The following is a 17,549-nucleotide window of genomic DNA, read 5'->3' as shown; positions in this document are numbered from 1 at the left end:
TATATGTGGGTCAAGCCTCATTAATGGAGTACCACCTAGCATTCCAAAACAAGTCACAACCATGAGTCATGACAACACAATAACAAAGAAAAGGCACATTAATTCATTCAATGTCCACATATATATATATATATATATATATATACATATGTGTACGTAGCTCATCATATGTATTGTGTCATCAACTCACTTTCCACTTATATATATGTGTGTATATATATATAACTGCTGAGAAACAAACAGAGGCTTGATGAAGAAAAAAGGACAGTGTGAGGGGTGTCTTCTACTTTCACGAAACCCTTATTTTTACACTATCAAACAAATTCAACAACTGAAAAATCACAACTCAATCTTCATTCATTTATCTCATTTCATTTTTTGTTAAGAGATTTGAGAATAAAAACGGCAGGAAGAGGAAGAGGAAGAGCAAGTGTGTGTGTGTGTGTGTTATTGAGAGCGTCACGTGAACCAAGCCCTTGGCTTTTGCGCTACTGCTTTAAGAGTAACGTATAAACCCTAGCACCTACTCCTCCTCTATCTTCTCCACACGCTCTTTCCCTAGCGCGTGTACTCCTATAATCGTTTTATATTTTAATTTTTATAATAAAAATACTTTAACCAACTAATAACTACACCCCAAATGCGACTAACAAGGAATGAATTTTTTTCATATTGACAAGCCAAGACTATTTATTCATTGTGATTGGAACATATAAATGCTTGTTTTTAATATTTTATATTGTGATTTACATGGTAATTGAAGAAAATAGGTCGATTCATATGCTTAGAGAGTTAACAAAAACAATTATCTAATTATAAGAAACACAACTTGAAGATGCAATTCAATCATACTAGGGTTGTAAGAAAATAACCGAATAAACGTAATCGGTCGATAATCGAATCGATTGGTTAAATTCATGTTGAAAAATCAACCTTAGCCGACTGTCTACACACCTAAATAAGACTAATTGGATTATCAATGCATAAGGATTTTTGTCTTAGTATCATCTAAACAATACAATTAATCAATTAAAAGGGAAGTATTAAATAATCGAGAGTTAAGAGTACGTATAAGCAAAATAAGCAGTTGAAATGCACGCGAATGAGGGGGGGAGGTGAGATTGGTCGAGAGAGATGGGTTTTTTGTGGTACGCCACCTACTAATGTTTACACTTGTCATGCGAGTAGAATGAGTTCAATACGAACACTCTCTTCACTTTAATTATTTTGATGCAAGCGTATGTGTGTATATGTAAATGTATATGTATATGTGTATGTGTATATAAAGCCTCTATTAGCCTTACCTAGCTTGCATGAGCTTTGAAAAGAAGGGCTTCTCTTTTTCTTTCTTGTGAGAGAGAGATTGAGATAGAGAGGGAGGTACTACTAGAGTTCCCCCTTGAAAGCCCTTCTCTTTTCCCTCCCTCTCTCTATTCTTCTTTCTCATTCAGAGAGTTTCAAAGAAGATATGGGTCTAATGAACTCTCACCACCCATTGGCATTCACATTTGGAATCCTAGGTATATATATACATACATACATACATATATATTTGATTGTAGAAATATATGTATGTGTGTGCACAAAGTTGACTATCCATAATTGTTTGTTTGGAAGATAGAGGAGAACTATTGTTCTCCTCCTCCTTCTTCTTGTTCTTCTTCTTGTTTTTTTGTCTTGAATGTTAAATTTCTCTTCTTCTTCTTCTTCTTCTTCTTTGTGATTAATTTCCTTGATTGTTTGAATTAGAATGTAATGGCCAAAATGTTTATATTTGTAGTACAATCTATATTTTGGGCTATGTTTCATTTATGGGTTTCTTTTATCTTCACAACTCTTGAGGCAAACTAAATCATTAAAGTTTAAGAGAGATTTTGTGTTTTTTAGCTAGCTAGTTTGCTAGCACACCATTTTCTTCATGATTTTTTCTTCCCCAAAAAAAAGTTTATTATCTATTTATGATAAGCTATTGAATTGTCTCACTTCAATCTTCTACATATTTGTAAATTTTTTTGGTTGGCCTTAGCATTCACACTTTTACTAGTCTATGCCTAAATATATATATGATAGATATTTAATTTTTTAGAGTAAAAAACTCAAATGCAACTCTTGTTTCTTTTTTTTTTTTTTTTATGATTAATTAATGTAGCAACATATTTTCTATGATCCACCTTCCTCATAATAAAATATGAATTAATCGTAAGTTAATTGTTTGATAGGTAACATTGCCTCAGTCTTGGTGTATCTGGCTCCACTGTAAGTATATATATTCCTTCTTTAATTTTCAAATTATTTATAGTAATTTTTGGATTTTAATTCGAGATGACAAATTAACAATATTTTAAATAACGGCCAATCATACCGGTTGAATTGGGTACCAAACCCCTCACCGATACGATTCAACTTAAAATATCAATTTGAACCGTACCAATCAAAACCTGTTGAATCGGCCAGTTTATTGGTATTTGTACGGGTGCCAAACCGATTTTACACATATTTTTTTTATAAAATTTTAAAATAATAGATAAATAAATATAAAAAATTTAAGTAGTATCTAAAGTCTCCAAAAAGTGTTCTCAAGCGTTTTTTTTAATATTGGCTTTTACGAGAACCTAAAATTTTATTTATAAGAGTTATAATTGTAGAATTACAATGTTTGTTGTATGAGTTGAAAAATATGTTAGAATACTATCAAGTAGGACATAAATTTTAACCACTAGAGTAACATTATTTTTATTACTCATATCCTCTCCAATATATATATATATATATATATATATATATATATATATATATATATATATATATATATAATCTTTGTGTCACTCGGCCGGTGAACTGGTTATCGCATTCCAATTGTCTGATGGGTATGATTCGGATATCGGTATTTAAAACATTGCAATTTAATCGATGAGAGAAATATAGCTAATTGATTTTATTATAATTTCTTATATTGCAGGACAACATTCTACAGAATTTACAGGAAAAAATCAACTCAAGGCTTTGACTCTCTGCCTTACCTAGTACCATTATTTAGTGCAATGCTCTGGCTTTACTATGCAATGCTCAAAACAGATGCTTTCCTGCTCATCACCATCAACTCATTCGGATGTGTCATTGAGACCATTTACATTTCCATCTACATTGCCTATGCAACAAAAGACAGCAGGGTAATTATTACTTATTAATTCTAAATCAATAAGTAAAGAGATCATATATTTAACAGCTGCTGCTTCTGTGCACTGCAGATTTTCACTATCAAAGTTCTTGCATTTATGAACATGGGGGCATTCTCTTTGATCGTTCTCCTTGCACATTTTCTCTCTGGAGGTTCCACTCGCGTCGCGGTTCTGGGTTGGATTTGTGTTGCTGTTTCCGTCAGTGTTTTCGCTTCCCCGTTAAGCGTTGTGGTAAGTAGTATTCTGTCACTAAATATTAACATTGGAAGGAAGCTTTTGAAAAGAATAATTCATTCTCCTGTGTGGTTGTTTTACAGGCACAAGTTATAAAGACAAAGAGTGTAGAGTTCTTGCCGATCAATTTAACATTCTTCCTTACACTAACTGCAATCACTTGGTTCTTCTATGGCCTATTTGTACATGATTTCTGTGTAGCTGTAAGTGATTGATTGATAACAAGATTTCCCTATTTTCTTTCTGTTTCAAGACATGTACACTAATCTTTTCCTTGTCTTCCTTTGTTTTAGCTCCCGAATGTCATTGGTTTCGTATTGGGACTGGTACAGATGCTGCTCTACGGATTCTACAGGAATGCCAAGAGTGTTAAAGAGGAGAACAGAATTCCAGAGAACTTGAAGAGTGTTGTGATTCTTGGAACAATAGGGAATTCAGAGGTATACCCTGTTGATGTCCAGTTATACGGCAAGGAGATCGACACGAATGGAAACGGTGTTAAGGAGGAGAAGCAAAGTGAGGAACAAGAAAATAACAAGGAAAACCAGAATGAAAATATCAAGGAAGATGAACAAACTGATGAGCAACAGAAGAGCAAGGAAGACGAATGCCCGGTGTGATTTAAGCAAGTTGTATTCTCAAAAGTGACTTCCCATGTCTTGTATTCTGTCTCTCTGTATTTCTCTCCGTCTCTGTGCCTTTCCTGCTTCTTCTTATATACATTTATGAATCACAGCATGCTTAAATAATATTTGCTTTCACTTGTACCAATAGTAAAAGAAAATAAAGCATTCATTCTTGATGCAAGCTAATCTACTTATGACCTAATGTAAAAACAACAAGAGATGTTTTTTTTTTTGATAACCGCGGAACCACCTAGCACAACTTGTCCTTCGGATGACTGAGTGGGCATAAACCTCAAATTGTCATAACATTATGCACCACGGAGGCGACAAGTGAGACTAAGCTAAAGCCCATGCGGGTAGAGGTGCGGATGTTTTTAATGCATATACAAGAAATCAAATATCAAGCTTCATTTCATAGACAAGTAGAGAAATCATAGAACCGCAAAAAAGAAAAAGGAAAAGAAAAGGCAGATCAAAGTGTGAATCAAATCTGCATGATTGCATCAGGAACACTAGAAAGTTGATAAAGAGTTTATGTAGATTAGTTGGTAAAGTGGAACTGATTTGTTCACTTTCATGAACACTATAAAGTACAGACAACAGAATTGGTTCTGTCCAGAAGAAACTTACATGAGCAAGCAGAGCGTAACATGACCTCTCAAAATTTATAAATGTGTCTGTTCTGTTCTGTTCTTGATCTCCTAGCAGATAATGTACACACTCAATTATGCTTTGTCATCATTATCATCACCTTCTTCTTTTCTTCAAAAAGAACCTAAAAGAAAAAGCGACAAGAAGTTAACAACTTGCTGACACCAAGTCCTTCAACAACAATCACTTTGGATGGACCAGCACAAGCAAAGCTTGGCGTCAGTTTCTTCACTCTGGTGAGAAAATGCCGCGGAAGGCGCAAATGTGGGAAATGGTGCTGAGCACTGTCACCGGCTACTACCGTTACTGCCATCAAAACTGCCTTGTGCGCTTTGTCTTCTTTTTTCTCGCCAATTCTCTCCCCACATCTTAGCCTCAGCAACAGCTCGTTCTCTATCTAAATCCCTGTTTAGCATCCTTGCAGTTTCTCTCGGGGAGTCCTCTTTCTCAGATCCTTCCAACTCCCATCTACGTCCAGATCCTCTGCCTTCCTCGTTCTTTAATATCCTTCCACCTCTCTCATCTCTGTTTCTCTTCTCATCCCTATCTCCTAAACCTTTGTAGCCATGAGAGTTGGGGTCGTATGACTGGTTCGCCAGATAAGATAGTGCAGTAACCACATCCCCAATGAGAGGACGAGTAGCAGCCTGTTCTTGGATGCACATGGATGCAACAGCTAATGCTTGGTAGAGACCCCGCATTGGATAGTGACCTTCCAGCCGTGGATCTGCCAGTTTCGAAAACTTCCTGCGATCGTTGAAAAGTGGACGTGCCTGAATTGACACAAACCATTGCCAAAACTCGATTATGAAACAAAACAAAGGTCTCCAATTCAGAGACAAGCCAACAAAACTATAAGGTTTAAACCAGAGAAATGTATTACCCATGCAACAAGGTTCTGCTCCCCATGGGGTTTGGTGCTGTCAATTGCTTTGCGTCCAGTAATCAGCTCTAAGAAGACTACTCCAAAACTATAGACATCAGATTTCACTGTCAGCTGTCCGGTCATAGCATATTCAGGGGCACAATAACCATAAGTACCCATAACCCTGGTGGAAACATGCGACTTGTCCCCAACAGGACCAAGCTTTGCAAGGCCAAAATCAGAAAGCTTTGGTTGAAAGCCTTCATCCAATAATATGTTGGATGACTTGAAATCCCTATAAATTACTGGAGGGTTCGCTTTATCATGCAGGTACTCCAAACCTTTAGCTGCACCAGCAGCTATTTTCATTCTTGTGTTCCAATCCAAGGGTTCCTTATCAGGTGGAAGATCTGCACAAGAAGTTGGTAAAATCTAGTTTGTTTAGTCACTTCTGTAATTAAGGATTGGTGCACTGTGCACATACAATATGCTATGGGGCTTACAACTTGACCAAAAAATTTTATCAAGAAAATCTGAATTACAGGGAGTTTATTTTCCCCAACAACAGTCCATGGGCACAGACATGTTCATATTACTAATAGCAAAAGGAAATTTTTTGCATAAGTGACGGGGGCAAAATTCACATCAAGTAGTCTACAATGGGATGATTATGAAACCTTAATGCCTGGTTCAGTGTTTGATGTTGCACTAAAAATTTCTCAACCGGCAAATTCCATTACAACAATGGGAATCAGTTAATCACAACATTTGCCTCAATCTCATATGCCAACCACCATGTTCATGTCATTGCATTTCCCGAGCAGGGCATTTGTTGGTAAAAAGGGAACTGGAGAAAGACCAACCTACAATAGCTCTTTGTAGATTTAACAACACTATATCCTAAATATTTGCTTCTGGAACCATGTCTATCTATTTTACCTTTGCTGCACATCACCGTTAACAAAACACAATTTCATGACCTCTTTTGTGGTTCTACCAACTTCATATTCAGCGAACCACATTTTTCAAGTAACACTCCCCAGCCAATATCTCACTAAGAAACATAATATTCTTTGTTTTCTTTTTCAGCATCACGCCTTTAAAAAATGTCCGCCATACTAATTGCACAAGTGTACAATGACTTGGACCATAGAACAATTAAACAAGAAAAGGAGAAAATCGTTACTGGAGAGTCAAGACGAGAGAAAATGTTACCATGAAGGTGATCTTCCAAAGATCCCAAAGCCATAAACTCATAGACAAGGAGGCGCTGATCCCCATCAGCACAGTAGCCAATCAAGCTCACTAAGTTTGAATGATGAAGAAGGCTAAGCATGAGGACTTCCACTAGAAATTCCCTGTTACCTTGTAGACCATTTCTATCCAATTGTTTTACAGCAACGACCTGCAGCAGAAAAGATAAAAAAGTTCAGAGACACTAACACACCTCAAAAATGGCCACTTGTTTAAGCAGTAGATCTTTTGTTGGTCCTTCAATTTATAAGGATAGACGAGCAGAAGACCTCATAAGATTTCAAGCACTCTAGAAAGGAAAGAATGAAGGAACTTATTTTCTGCCTACCTTCATTACATTTCTAAACGAATCTATACGCTTTCTATGAGAAATAAAAATTAAAATTTCTTTAAGACAATCTCCATAGAAACCATAAAAGCCTTAAAGCAACAAACATGGAGCATGCCGCACAGTTTCAATTTGCAAAAAAAAAAGGTGAAATAGGATGAGCCAATCACTTGGTGGAACACAACTATTCTGGCTACCAAATCCACCAACCATATTGCTCAAGTAGATTATTAACAGGAATCTATCATCTTCACAGTCCTGAAAGGGCGCCACAATGTGCAGCTTATAAAATCAGTGGAAAGAGTTTGATTAGAAACCATATCCACGCATTTCATTCTTTCAATCCACAGTACTTTTACACTTCATTGCTAGTTAGTTTTACTGTTCACTTAGGTTGATAAAGTATCATTTTAGAAGTTATCATGCGAATAAATTTTTGTGGATGGATGGAATTGGTCATGGGTGATGAATTACAGCATAACAAAAGAATCTTGAAAAAAGAACTCATTTCTAAAGAAAATTACTATTCATGACAGCCACATTTTCTGCTTGAACTTTCAATTTGAGTTATATGATTTTTTCCTGGTTGGTTAAAAAATGTGTCTTTTCAACGGAAAAATGGAAGGGCAAGCCACTAGTCAATCAAGTCATAAATCACAATCTTATACTAATACCATCAACTTTTAATTTTGAAAAAAAAAATCAAGAGATATTTGAATAGTTTACCTGACCAGTGCTTTCCAGTCGTCCCTTATATACACGTCCAAATCCTCCTTCTCCTAAGAAGCACTCTGGCCTGAAATTCTTAGTTGCAGCAGCAAGCTCACGAAAAGTAAATGTTTGAGCAGCAATTTGGCCAGCAGGAAGCCCATCCCTTACACCAGGTATTTCCCTCTTAGAACCTCCATTGCTTCTTGATCTGAGTCTCTCTACTCCTGTAAATATAATCAAAACAAAGAAGTGCAGATCTATAATTATCATTCTATTGACAATCAAATAACCATGGAGCTAAGAAATAAAGAGATTGGATTGGATTCATCTACTTTGGAATGAACTAACCAAGAAAGCTCTATCAACTACTAAGCCATGCCTCCACTTAGCTACACAATGAAGTTTGGCAGTCCTATACAGGAAAATCTATATTTTACCAAATCGAGCAATGGTCTTGTGCCACAAATAAAATCATATACTTTCCAGTTATTCATTGATTGGGATATGCAACTTGATTTCCACTGGTTACTAATTAGATCAACAAAATCATTAACTTCATTATGAGATCTCATTTCACTAAAAGAAAGTAGTATTCTTTCTAAAACGAATTCAAAATCAGGTGGGGTCTACTTCAAAACACCCAAAAAAATCTAAAGCTCCAAAACTGCATCATAATTATTACCCACACAGCAGTAACCAATTAGAATTATTCAACAAAGATGCCATCACCAATTCATTATTATGTTCTAGTGAAATCTTAAAGAAAATCAGGATTACCCAGATCAGATCAATCAATAACACAGTGAATATCCGATCACAACAAATCAATGCAATAAAAAAGGAAGCATCTAAGAGAGAGGAGATACCAACCAGAAGACAATCTGGAAATGTGAGGGGAGACTGTTGGCTGGCTTTGTTTTGCATCATCATGATCTTGCACTGGATTCAGTTCCTCCTCCTCTCTTGAATCGAAACAAGGGAAACAACCCATCTCCTCAAATCAATCAAACCTTGCAAATCCTTACACCTCCAATAACTTGGCAGATTTATCCCAAAAACCCAGTTAACAATTCATTCTCATAATCCAATTATACACGAAAATCCCATCGAAATTGGAAACTTTCCTTGTCCAATTCCCTTCTCCCTCTTCCCGATCAGATTAGAACACCAAACATATACTAACTAGTTAAAAACAAATAAAAAAATATAGTTTATCGATTAATGAAGTAAAAGAAAAACGAGAGCACTTGATTCCTGGTGGTAAGGAAATGAGAATTTAGCAGCGAAAGAGAGGTGGAACAAGCCGGCTTTTGTCTTCGGCTCCATTTACACACTGTTCACTGCACATGTAAGAGCTCTCCATCTACCTCTCTCTATCGTCTCTGTTTGACCAAAACAAGAAAAAAATAGAAAAAACAAAAGACGCGGACACGGGAAAATCGGAAAAATCACAATAGAAAGTTAGAAACTGATAATATTTGGTATTTACGCTTTTACCATGCTCCTTCTAATTTGCACGTTTGTTCGAAAACTAGAGAACGGTAGGGCTCTAAACCGATCGATCGATCGATCGGTTAAATATGTATCAAAAATCGAAAAAACCGATCAAAAGCCGATTATTTACGCTTCTGAAAATAGATTTTGTAGGTGTCAATGATGGGACTGACGGAAAACACAAGGAAGACGGGGGGACGTAGTTATGTATTGTCCGGTTCTAGTTTTGTACGTATCGTTAGGTTCTTTGAGTTCACACTTCCATCATCGTACGTACACCGCACGATGCGCCTACCGCGTTAGATATTCATACTCTGCATGATTACAACTCCACTAATATTATGCTCACAAAATTTACTTCTATACAAACACAAATCTATAGATATAATTTATTTACAGTATATAAATAAACTTTTTTAAAATCCAAGTTATCTCTTGTTGTTGGCATTAATGGAGTCCTTAATTACACAACTTTCTTGTCAACTAAGACAGAATTTGAGAAATAGTAATATGATATTTATGAGTAATTGTCAATGTCAATGAGATAAATATATATATATATATATATATATACGTACAGAAATTCTCCTATGTGGACCAAAAGTGTGTACCAAGTTTGTGGACTTGTTTTTCAACCATAGATGTGGTGGGTCCCATAATAAATGTGTGGCCCCCACTTATATTGTGGTTTATTACAACCATTAGATTTTGGTCCACAAACTTGGTCCACACTTTTTGGTCCACATAGGAGAATTCCTGTATATATGTACATGTATATGTATAACCTCATTTAGTGGCTGCTTTCAAAGCAATGTTTACCATCATTATTCCTTGAGGATTTTGGATATTCTTATGTTGTACATGTTCTTCCAACTCCAAATTAAGTGGTTGAACAATGTTGCCAAACTATGACTTTATGTTTGATATGTTTGTTTTTCGTTTTTTTTTTTTTGTTTTCCATTGTATAGAAATAGAAAATAATCGCATAATTAACAAGTTTGATTATTCATTTTTAAAAACACGAAAAAAAATAAACTTCTTTCTTTTTTTGAAAAAAAAAAAAAATCAAACATAACCTAAAAATTTCTCACTCTAACACTATTGAAAAAGGACATAAGTTCTAGAACTAGAAAATCGGTGGATTATGCAACATATATATATATATATGCACGCAAATGCACCAAGATGTCTAGAATAATTAATTGCTCTAGTGGATCTAAAAAAAATTGAATGAATGTGAATGCTTGTCCCCCCTACTTTTTTTCTAATTTTGGTGCGGCATTACAATTTACAAAGTACAAATAGGCGACCGACATTATTCCAATAAACACTAGTAGCGGCCATGATTCTTCCAACAAAGACCATGCATAACTAGATTCCAAAGGTATAGAGGGGGGGCTACTTTTAGAATCATATTTTGACGTATGAAAAATAATGTTGCCTTTGTCTTTAGTGCACATCCGAGAATCAATATTGGAGCACTAGAATTTATTAAGTTGGGAAGAATGTGTGTGTGTGTATATATATATAATGTTTAAGTTGGGTGGGAATATGAGTTTAGGTATAGACCATTACATTGATCAAACTATTATGCTTTGAAATGGGATAAAAAATGTTGACATTCTTCTCTATTTAAACTAATTTCTCTTGTTGATTCATATTCCCAATAAGTGTTGGTAGATGTTAGATGGTGATATTTTGATTGACAATGACGTACAAATCACTTTCATATATGATTCATGTATTTGTATATATATAAATATATCTTCTGGCTCGCACTTCTTAGCGTATAGATGAAGTGGAGAAGGACACACATACATACGGCCCTTCCCAAGGACCAACAACCCTAAAATCAGCAGCACAAGTCTAACAATGCTGCTCTTGTTGATTAATTTGTCGGTTGACATTATGACCCAACAAGCCCCACTAGAGAACTAATAATAGATACACCCTTAAAACCCTCATTGGTTATCAACCATCCACCACCCCCCAATTAAACACAAGCCATACATCTTCACACGTTTTCCTCACATGTCGCAACAAGAGAGCAGCATGGTGCATGGTACAATGGGTCCACACCTATGCTTTCTCACTTGGGCCTTGGGAGTTGGGACCCTTTTCCAGCCCAAGTACTAGACTAAACAACACAAGTTCAGAGCCCACCAAGTTTGGATTGGACTGGTTGCAAGTAGTAGTAGTAGTAAGTAATAAACAAACAGGGAAGAAATAGACCTTTGGTGCTAACGGTGGTGTTTGGCGTTATGTAGTGGAAAAAGGGACCAATGGGAGAGAGGACACTTGGGTGGGGTTAGGCAATTGGAGATAAAAGGTGTAGGTGGCACTGCCGCAGACGTGAGCCACCACGACCGCCCATATCCGTCTATGTGTTCGCATCCGGTTGCCGCTATTGACTCTTCCGTTCATTCCAAAGGACACCTAGCACCTCTTATGATATATTATCCATTTCGACTGTTTCCACAAGCGTCATCATAAATTCACAACAAATGTAACCCTCCTATTCCCATTCAAAATTAAAATATCACTAATTATCTTCATATATAAAGCTATCCTTACTAGATCTTTTGATCAAGCGCAAAATATTTTGTTTGAAGAAGATGAGATCGATAGAGAGAGAGAAGGAGAGAGAAGGAGTTTAGACGCACAATAGCGTGGAACCATCAACACTTCACTTGTGCCGTTGTGCGGGGTGTGATGGTGCCACGCTGTGTGCGTCCAAAACGACATTTCTCTCTCTGATTCGCACAAGATTATTTGAGGTTTTTCGTCGAACACTTGACACGCATACCTTATTTTCTTTGCTTTCTTTCACTTATTACTTTGCATTCATTGTGTGCATCGGTGCATGGTTCTATGCATGCAACAGTACTGCATTATTTAGTGGCTCTGAAAAAGTCTGATAGAGGGATTCGCCGACTGCACCTCAATTATCATTCCAAAAGCATTGATCCCATGTGTGGCACTCATTGAATGAGTATGAGTGTGATAACATCGCAACAAGAGTTCCGTTGGAAATCACATCCAATCAATGCAATGAATGTCACACACGGTGAGTGAGATACTTTTTGGAATTAAAACGCCTTTCTTTTTATTTATTTATTTTGCTAACCGAAAAATACGCATTGTTTATTATTTGGAATATTCAAATGATACGATCCACGCTAACGGTGGAAACAGATCGAGCCCAAGTTGACCTGGGCTTGTCGAGTTCTCACTTCTCTCCACACATATAAAACTAAGGCGGCGCCACTGGACCGTCAAGGGCCAGGCCACTGAGTCAGTTCGTCAAATTTTGACCCTAAGAGTGGATTATATTTCCCACAATAACCCTAATGAGCTCAGCTATAGTTACCATCGTACCCATCTAGGGCCACGTGTCGGGAGCCGAAAGAAAAGGAATAGCTGCACAACAGAGGAATCTTTTGAACGCAGACGCCCGATTTCGCATCGAACGGCTCATAACATTCTGATCGGTTGTTTTGGCGGCGTAGGATTGCACCAAAATTAACAAAATGGAGTAATAAAGAACGAAAGCAAATAAGACCAGTGGGGAGTGGCGACTCTTCTTCACATCTCGCCGTCGATAGGATCGGGCTCCAGGTACAGCTCATGACTTGGCGTGTTTGCTCATCTTGAATCTGCTTTAATCGAGTGCTTACACTCTTCTTTCTTTTGTATGAATTTGGATTTTTTTTTATTTTAATCGATTTCACTTGCGAATAGTATTTTTTTTATTTCCCCTTTGAATTTTGGATTCAATATCGTCTTAGATTCATTGTTATACGTTCATAATTCTGAACAAATGGCGACTTATGAAATTATTATAGTGTAATTTTCGTTTGTGCTGTAGTCTGGTCAGTTTGCCGAATTCTTGGAGGTTCGATTGACTAAATTTTGTTTGGTGATTTAAGCAGCGGTCTGTTAAAGAATAAGAGATGTGGGGGGTTGTTAGCCAAAAGGTGGGTGTTTCGAAGCTCTTCCCTTCTGGTTTTTGATACCATTTTATTTTATTTTGTTTAGCTCATAGTTCCATTTCATCATATCTGTGATCATTTTAACGTGGCTGGCTTTTGTTGTTCAGGTTTTGGGACAGTCCTTGCAACACCTTCGCCCCGCAGCATCTGCATGGAGAGGTTTTGCCTCTGCAACAAAAGAGGTAAATATGGCTTCAATTGTATATTTGTACGCTAGTTGTATTTGATTCAAGTCTCTGTGGCCGAGAATTTAATTGGTTCACTTGTTGTTCATTGCCACTTTGTCACTGTGTTCATGATTGTCGAATGTCATCGGTGTTTATGTTGGTTGCTTCTTAACAATAGTCTTATTTATTCCTTCATTCTTTGTGATATGTTTTGTTTATCCTGTCTTACAAGGGTTAGGCTACTGATCCTTTTTTGAGTTCCCAGTTGGTATCTTTGTTTCTATTTTGTCAAAATTTTAGAAGTGTGTCTTCTTCCAATGCAGCTCCTTAAATGTATGCCTCAGCCTTTTAAAAGCTCAACAATTTCCCACCTTTCTTAAAATCATTATTTTTCCTTATGTTATGGAATATCATTTCTCTGCAGATGAATGTGAGAGATGCCCTAAACTCCGCCCTTGACGAAGAAATGTCAGCTGATCCTAAGGTCTTCTTGATGGGTGAAGAGGTGAGGAAAAGGGAGTTGGACTTCTCTCTCGGACATTTTAAGTTGTAGGTTTCCTGTTCTGATGATTCTTTTTATTGTCATTTAATTGTAGGTTGGAGAATATCAAGGTGCATACAAGGTTAGACTTCTCAAATATATGAATCTGTGATTTCAGATATTTGTTGAAGACCTTTCATGTATTTTTAGTTTGTTGATCAACCACTTGCTTTTTCTTATCTGTAATATTTAGATTACCAAGGGGCTATTGGACAAGTATGGCCCTGAGAGGGTTCTTGATACCCCGATTACAGAGGTTAGTGTAGTTTCTTGTCACTTCTGTGTCCATTGACAAATAAATGCACAAATGATAAGATTATTGTTGTGGATGTTATTTTTTTTTGTGTTATGCACGGATAGTTCTGACCGGCAATTATTTTTCTTACAGGCTGGTTTTACTGGGATCGGAGTTGGTGCTGCGTACTATGGTCTTAAGCCTATTGTGGAGTTTATGACCTTCAACTTCTCAATGCAGGTTAGCTGATTTGTACACTAGATTTGGTATCTCAATACATTTTTCATGGAAGGGCCCTTATAATTTAATTGATATGCTTGATGTTTTGTAAACAAATATAAAGGCCAAGATCAATGGCTTAAGACTGTTAATGGCCGTGTTGTTGCATGTGTATTTGTTTTTCCTAGTTCTGTATTATTCTATTGAATTAATTCTAATAAATTTCGTAATTTATACATGTTCTGTTGTGCTGCAGGCAATCGATCACATCATAAATTCTGCTGCAAAATCAAACTACATGTCTGCTGGTCAGATATCTGTGCCAATTGTTTTCAGAGGACCCAATGGTGCTGCTGCTGGAGTTGGTGCGCAACATTCGCAAGTATGATCTTATCCCCTTGTCATCTTGTTAATACTGACCTCCCACTTGTCCTGTGTCTTTGCTCACTCTCTTATCTCTCTCTCCCCTGGGATGTTTATTAGTTCTCCCTTTTTGCCATCTTGTTTATTATGCAGTGTTATGCAGCATGGTATGCCTCTTGTCCTGGTTTGAAAGTGCTATCCCCGTACTCATCTGAAGATGCTCGTGGACTGCTAAAAGCTGCAATAAGGGACCCAGATCCTGTTGTTTTTCTTGAAAATGAGTTATTGTAAGTAATTTATTGTTGGCTGGTTCATTGTTCTGATCTATTTTTTTTTTCTCTAAACTATTATTTTTCGTTGACTTTTGTTTTGATTTAGGTATGGTGAATCCTTCCCTGTTTCTGATGAAGTACTTGATTCCAGTTTTTGCCTTCCAATAGGGAAAGCTAAGGTATCACTTTCTCCTAATGAATTATTTCTGAAATATGTTATTGTCGTTGATGCTTTTGCAGTCATTTTTAAAAAAAATACCTTGCTGTATGACAGTTTCTCTCTATTCCACCTGAAATTGTCTCGTCTTTGACAGATTGAGAGAGAAGGAAAGGATGTGACAATTACAGCATTTTCGAAAATGGTTGGGTATGCGCTCAAGGTTTGTGTACAATGCTTGGTTCCTCATAACAGAGTACCTCATGCCTGACAGTTTTGTGGTTCTTAATGATGTCAAAGAAACTTTTTATGAACTCTGGTTGAGGAGGAAGTAAAACAATTTCTTAGAACCTCATCTTTGATCCAATGTTGTCTAAATGCCAGGCTTGGTGTATTCTTCATTTTTTCACTAAGCTGTTGTTTGTCCTGCTCTTTCCTTTTCTTTTCTTTGAAATTTTCATTAATGGAACTCAACTTAAAGCACGCCCACACGATGCAATGTTTAATTGGGGTGCTGGCAGCTGAGTTATTTAACTTGGAAAGTTTCTCTTGGAGCTTATTTGAAATTGTAGCTTATATGTATTTGGGCTGCATCCAGATTGGTCTCTTGTTTTTTTAACACAATTTTTCTTGTTGTCCAGGCAGCAGAAACACTTGAGAAAGAGGGAATTAGTGCTGAGGTAAATTGATGCCAGACAGAACACAAAGTTATCACAAACTGGTGTTTCTGATTGGAGGATTATAGTAACTGATGTTGTTAATGCAGGTTATAAATTTACGTTCCATTAGGCCATTGGATAGGGCCACAATCAATTCTTCTGTCAGGAAAACCAACAGACTGGTAACAGTTGAAGAAGGATTTCCTCAGCATGGTGTTGGGGCCGAAATATGGTTTCTATTTTTCCTTTAATATTTCACCTTTGCTGAGTAATAGGGGCACTATGTGTACTTATTCTGTTTCTTATTCTGAACAGCACATCTGTAGTTGAGGACAGCTTCGCTTATCTTGATGCTCCGGTTGAGAGGATCTCTGGAGTTGATGTTCCCATGCCATATGCTGCCAATCTTGAGAGAATGGCTGTCCCTCAGGTTAACTCCCGGCAATTTTTTTTCTTCATTTTTTTCCTCTATCTTTTTTCCCTTTTACGTGTTGGCGTGGTAATCAGTGTTCTTAGGTACTGTACAACAGCCATATCACATAAGCATACTGGGAGTTGTGTTATTTGGAATTGGTCCATTGGAATCCTTTCAATCAGTAGGTGCAAAGTATTTTGCATTGAATACTCTTTGGATTTTGGGTTTTGCAGGTTGAAGATATAGTCCGTGCAGCCAAGAGAGCTTGCTACAGATCTGTCCCAATGGCTGCAACTGCCTAGAACACACTTAACTGTCCTAGCAACCTTTTCAATCCAGGTTGGCTCTACGTGGCTGATCTCTTGCATTCCTTTTAAGTGTATCACCCGTCACAGATAAGCTCTACAGTTTATGCAATACTTTTGCTGTAAGTTTAGGGCTCCAACATAGGTAATAATTTTGGTCCTCTCCCTCACCCCAATTTTGTTTTCTTTTCAGGAAATGGAGTCATTGCACATTTTTTTTCCCCTTCCCCAACACTTTTGGGGAGGAATTGGTCATCAAATAACTCGGATGAGGAAGAAAATGACGGGAAATTTTGTGGATTTGTTTTGTTAATTTGTTGAGTTATGTAGGAATGATACTACAGTTGGAAGCCAAAATTCACGTTTTGATTTGGACTGTTGTTCTAGTTCTCCTTTCGGAGAAAAGCTGTTGCTCATTCCAAAATTGTTTTCTGATGAATATTTCTGGTCTTTGATCATTTCATGGCCTGAAGCAGTGAAACTATTGTCTGTCATGGGGTATGCTCTGTAATTTCGTAAGAGATGCAGGATCAGCTGACAATGTAGATTTGCTTTATTCATCATTGCCCATCATTGCCCCTTACTGAAAGACATTCCTAGTCTTAAGACTGTAAACGTGTGGGTTCCACTACTACAATTAAAGAAGCAATTAAAGGTAAACTCAACTCAATTAACCTTCTTCAACTTCTTGTTCTATGTTGGTTGGAGGATTTAGAGTAAGGTTCCATGTGAACAAGCTGTGCAGAAAATGAGATGGAAAAGGATCATAAGTTCGATCCACAAAACACGTCTTATTGACTAGAGAAAGTCTAAAGTCTAGTTTTTCTTTCCACTTGACTCTTCTCCTCCTAGTAATTTTATGCGATGATGTTGTGGCCTTTC

General features: G+C 36.9%; 3 protein-coding genes across 5 annotated transcripts; 2 read left to right on the top strand and 1 right to left on the bottom strand.

Moving 5' to 3' along the window:
• Positions 1–1,334: 1,334 nt before the first annotated feature.
• LOC120001095 (bidirectional sugar transporter N3-like) lies at positions 1,335–4,225 on the top strand. Its single transcript, XM_038849339.1, has 6 exons — positions 1,335–1,520; positions 2,220–2,256; positions 2,960–3,170; positions 3,249–3,410; positions 3,497–3,616; positions 3,707–4,225. The coding sequence occupies exons 1-6, from the start codon at positions 1,469–1,471 to the stop codon at positions 4,031–4,033; spliced, it is 909 nt and encodes a 302-aa protein (XP_038705267.1). The 5' UTR covers positions 1,335–1,468; the 3' UTR covers positions 4,034–4,225.
• A 294-nt stretch (positions 4,226–4,519) lies between these two features.
• Positions 4,520–9,231, bottom strand: LOC120001091 (serine/threonine-protein kinase PBS1-like). The gene is made up of 5 exons (XM_038849332.1): positions 8,719–9,231; positions 7,864–8,072; positions 6,771–6,960; positions 5,574–5,965; positions 4,520–5,463 (listed from the first exon to the last, which is right to left on the bottom strand). The coding sequence occupies exons 1-5, from the start codon at positions 8,837–8,839 to the stop codon at positions 4,978–4,980; spliced, it is 1,398 nt and encodes a 465-aa protein (XP_038705260.1). The 5' UTR covers positions 8,840–9,231; the 3' UTR covers positions 4,520–4,977.
• A 3,615-nt stretch (positions 9,232–12,846) lies between these two features.
• On the top strand, positions 12,847–17,250 carry LOC120001092 (pyruvate dehydrogenase E1 component subunit beta-1, mitochondrial). Of its 3 annotated transcripts, none has more exons than XM_038849333.1 (16): positions 12,847–12,960; positions 13,275–13,319; positions 13,442–13,516; positions 13,926–14,006; positions 14,098–14,124; positions 14,236–14,298; positions 14,431–14,517; positions 14,753–14,878; positions 15,013–15,146; positions 15,238–15,310; positions 15,446–15,511; positions 15,930–15,968; positions 16,055–16,179; positions 16,263–16,377; positions 16,596–16,701; positions 16,861–17,250. In XM_038849333.1, exons 2-15 carry the CDS (start codon positions 13,296–13,298, stop codon positions 16,662–16,664), a joined length of 1,104 nt encoding a protein of 367 aa, XP_038705261.1. In that variant the 5' UTR covers positions 12,847–12,960; positions 13,275–13,295; the 3' UTR covers positions 16,665–16,701; positions 16,861–17,250. The 3 variants fall into 3 exon arrangements, with proteins under 3 accessions (XP_038705261.1, XP_038705263.1, XP_038705264.1); XM_038849335.1 differs by having other exon boundaries at positions 12,854–12,960; positions 13,272–13,319; XM_038849336.1 differs by lacking the exon at positions 12,847–12,960 and having other exon boundaries at positions 13,255–13,319.
• Positions 17,251–17,549: the final 299 nt, after the last annotated feature.

The sequence above is a fragment of the Tripterygium wilfordii genome, chromosome 6 (assembly GCF_013401445.1).
Source record: "Tripterygium wilfordii isolate XIE 37 chromosome 6, ASM1340144v1, whole genome shotgun sequence".
In the NCBI taxonomy this organism is placed as follows: domain Eukaryota; kingdom Viridiplantae; phylum Streptophyta; class Magnoliopsida; order Celastrales; family Celastraceae; genus Tripterygium; species Tripterygium wilfordii.
Note: the sequence above shows the minus strand (reverse complement) of the source record. Positions and strands in the feature narration are given on the sequence as shown.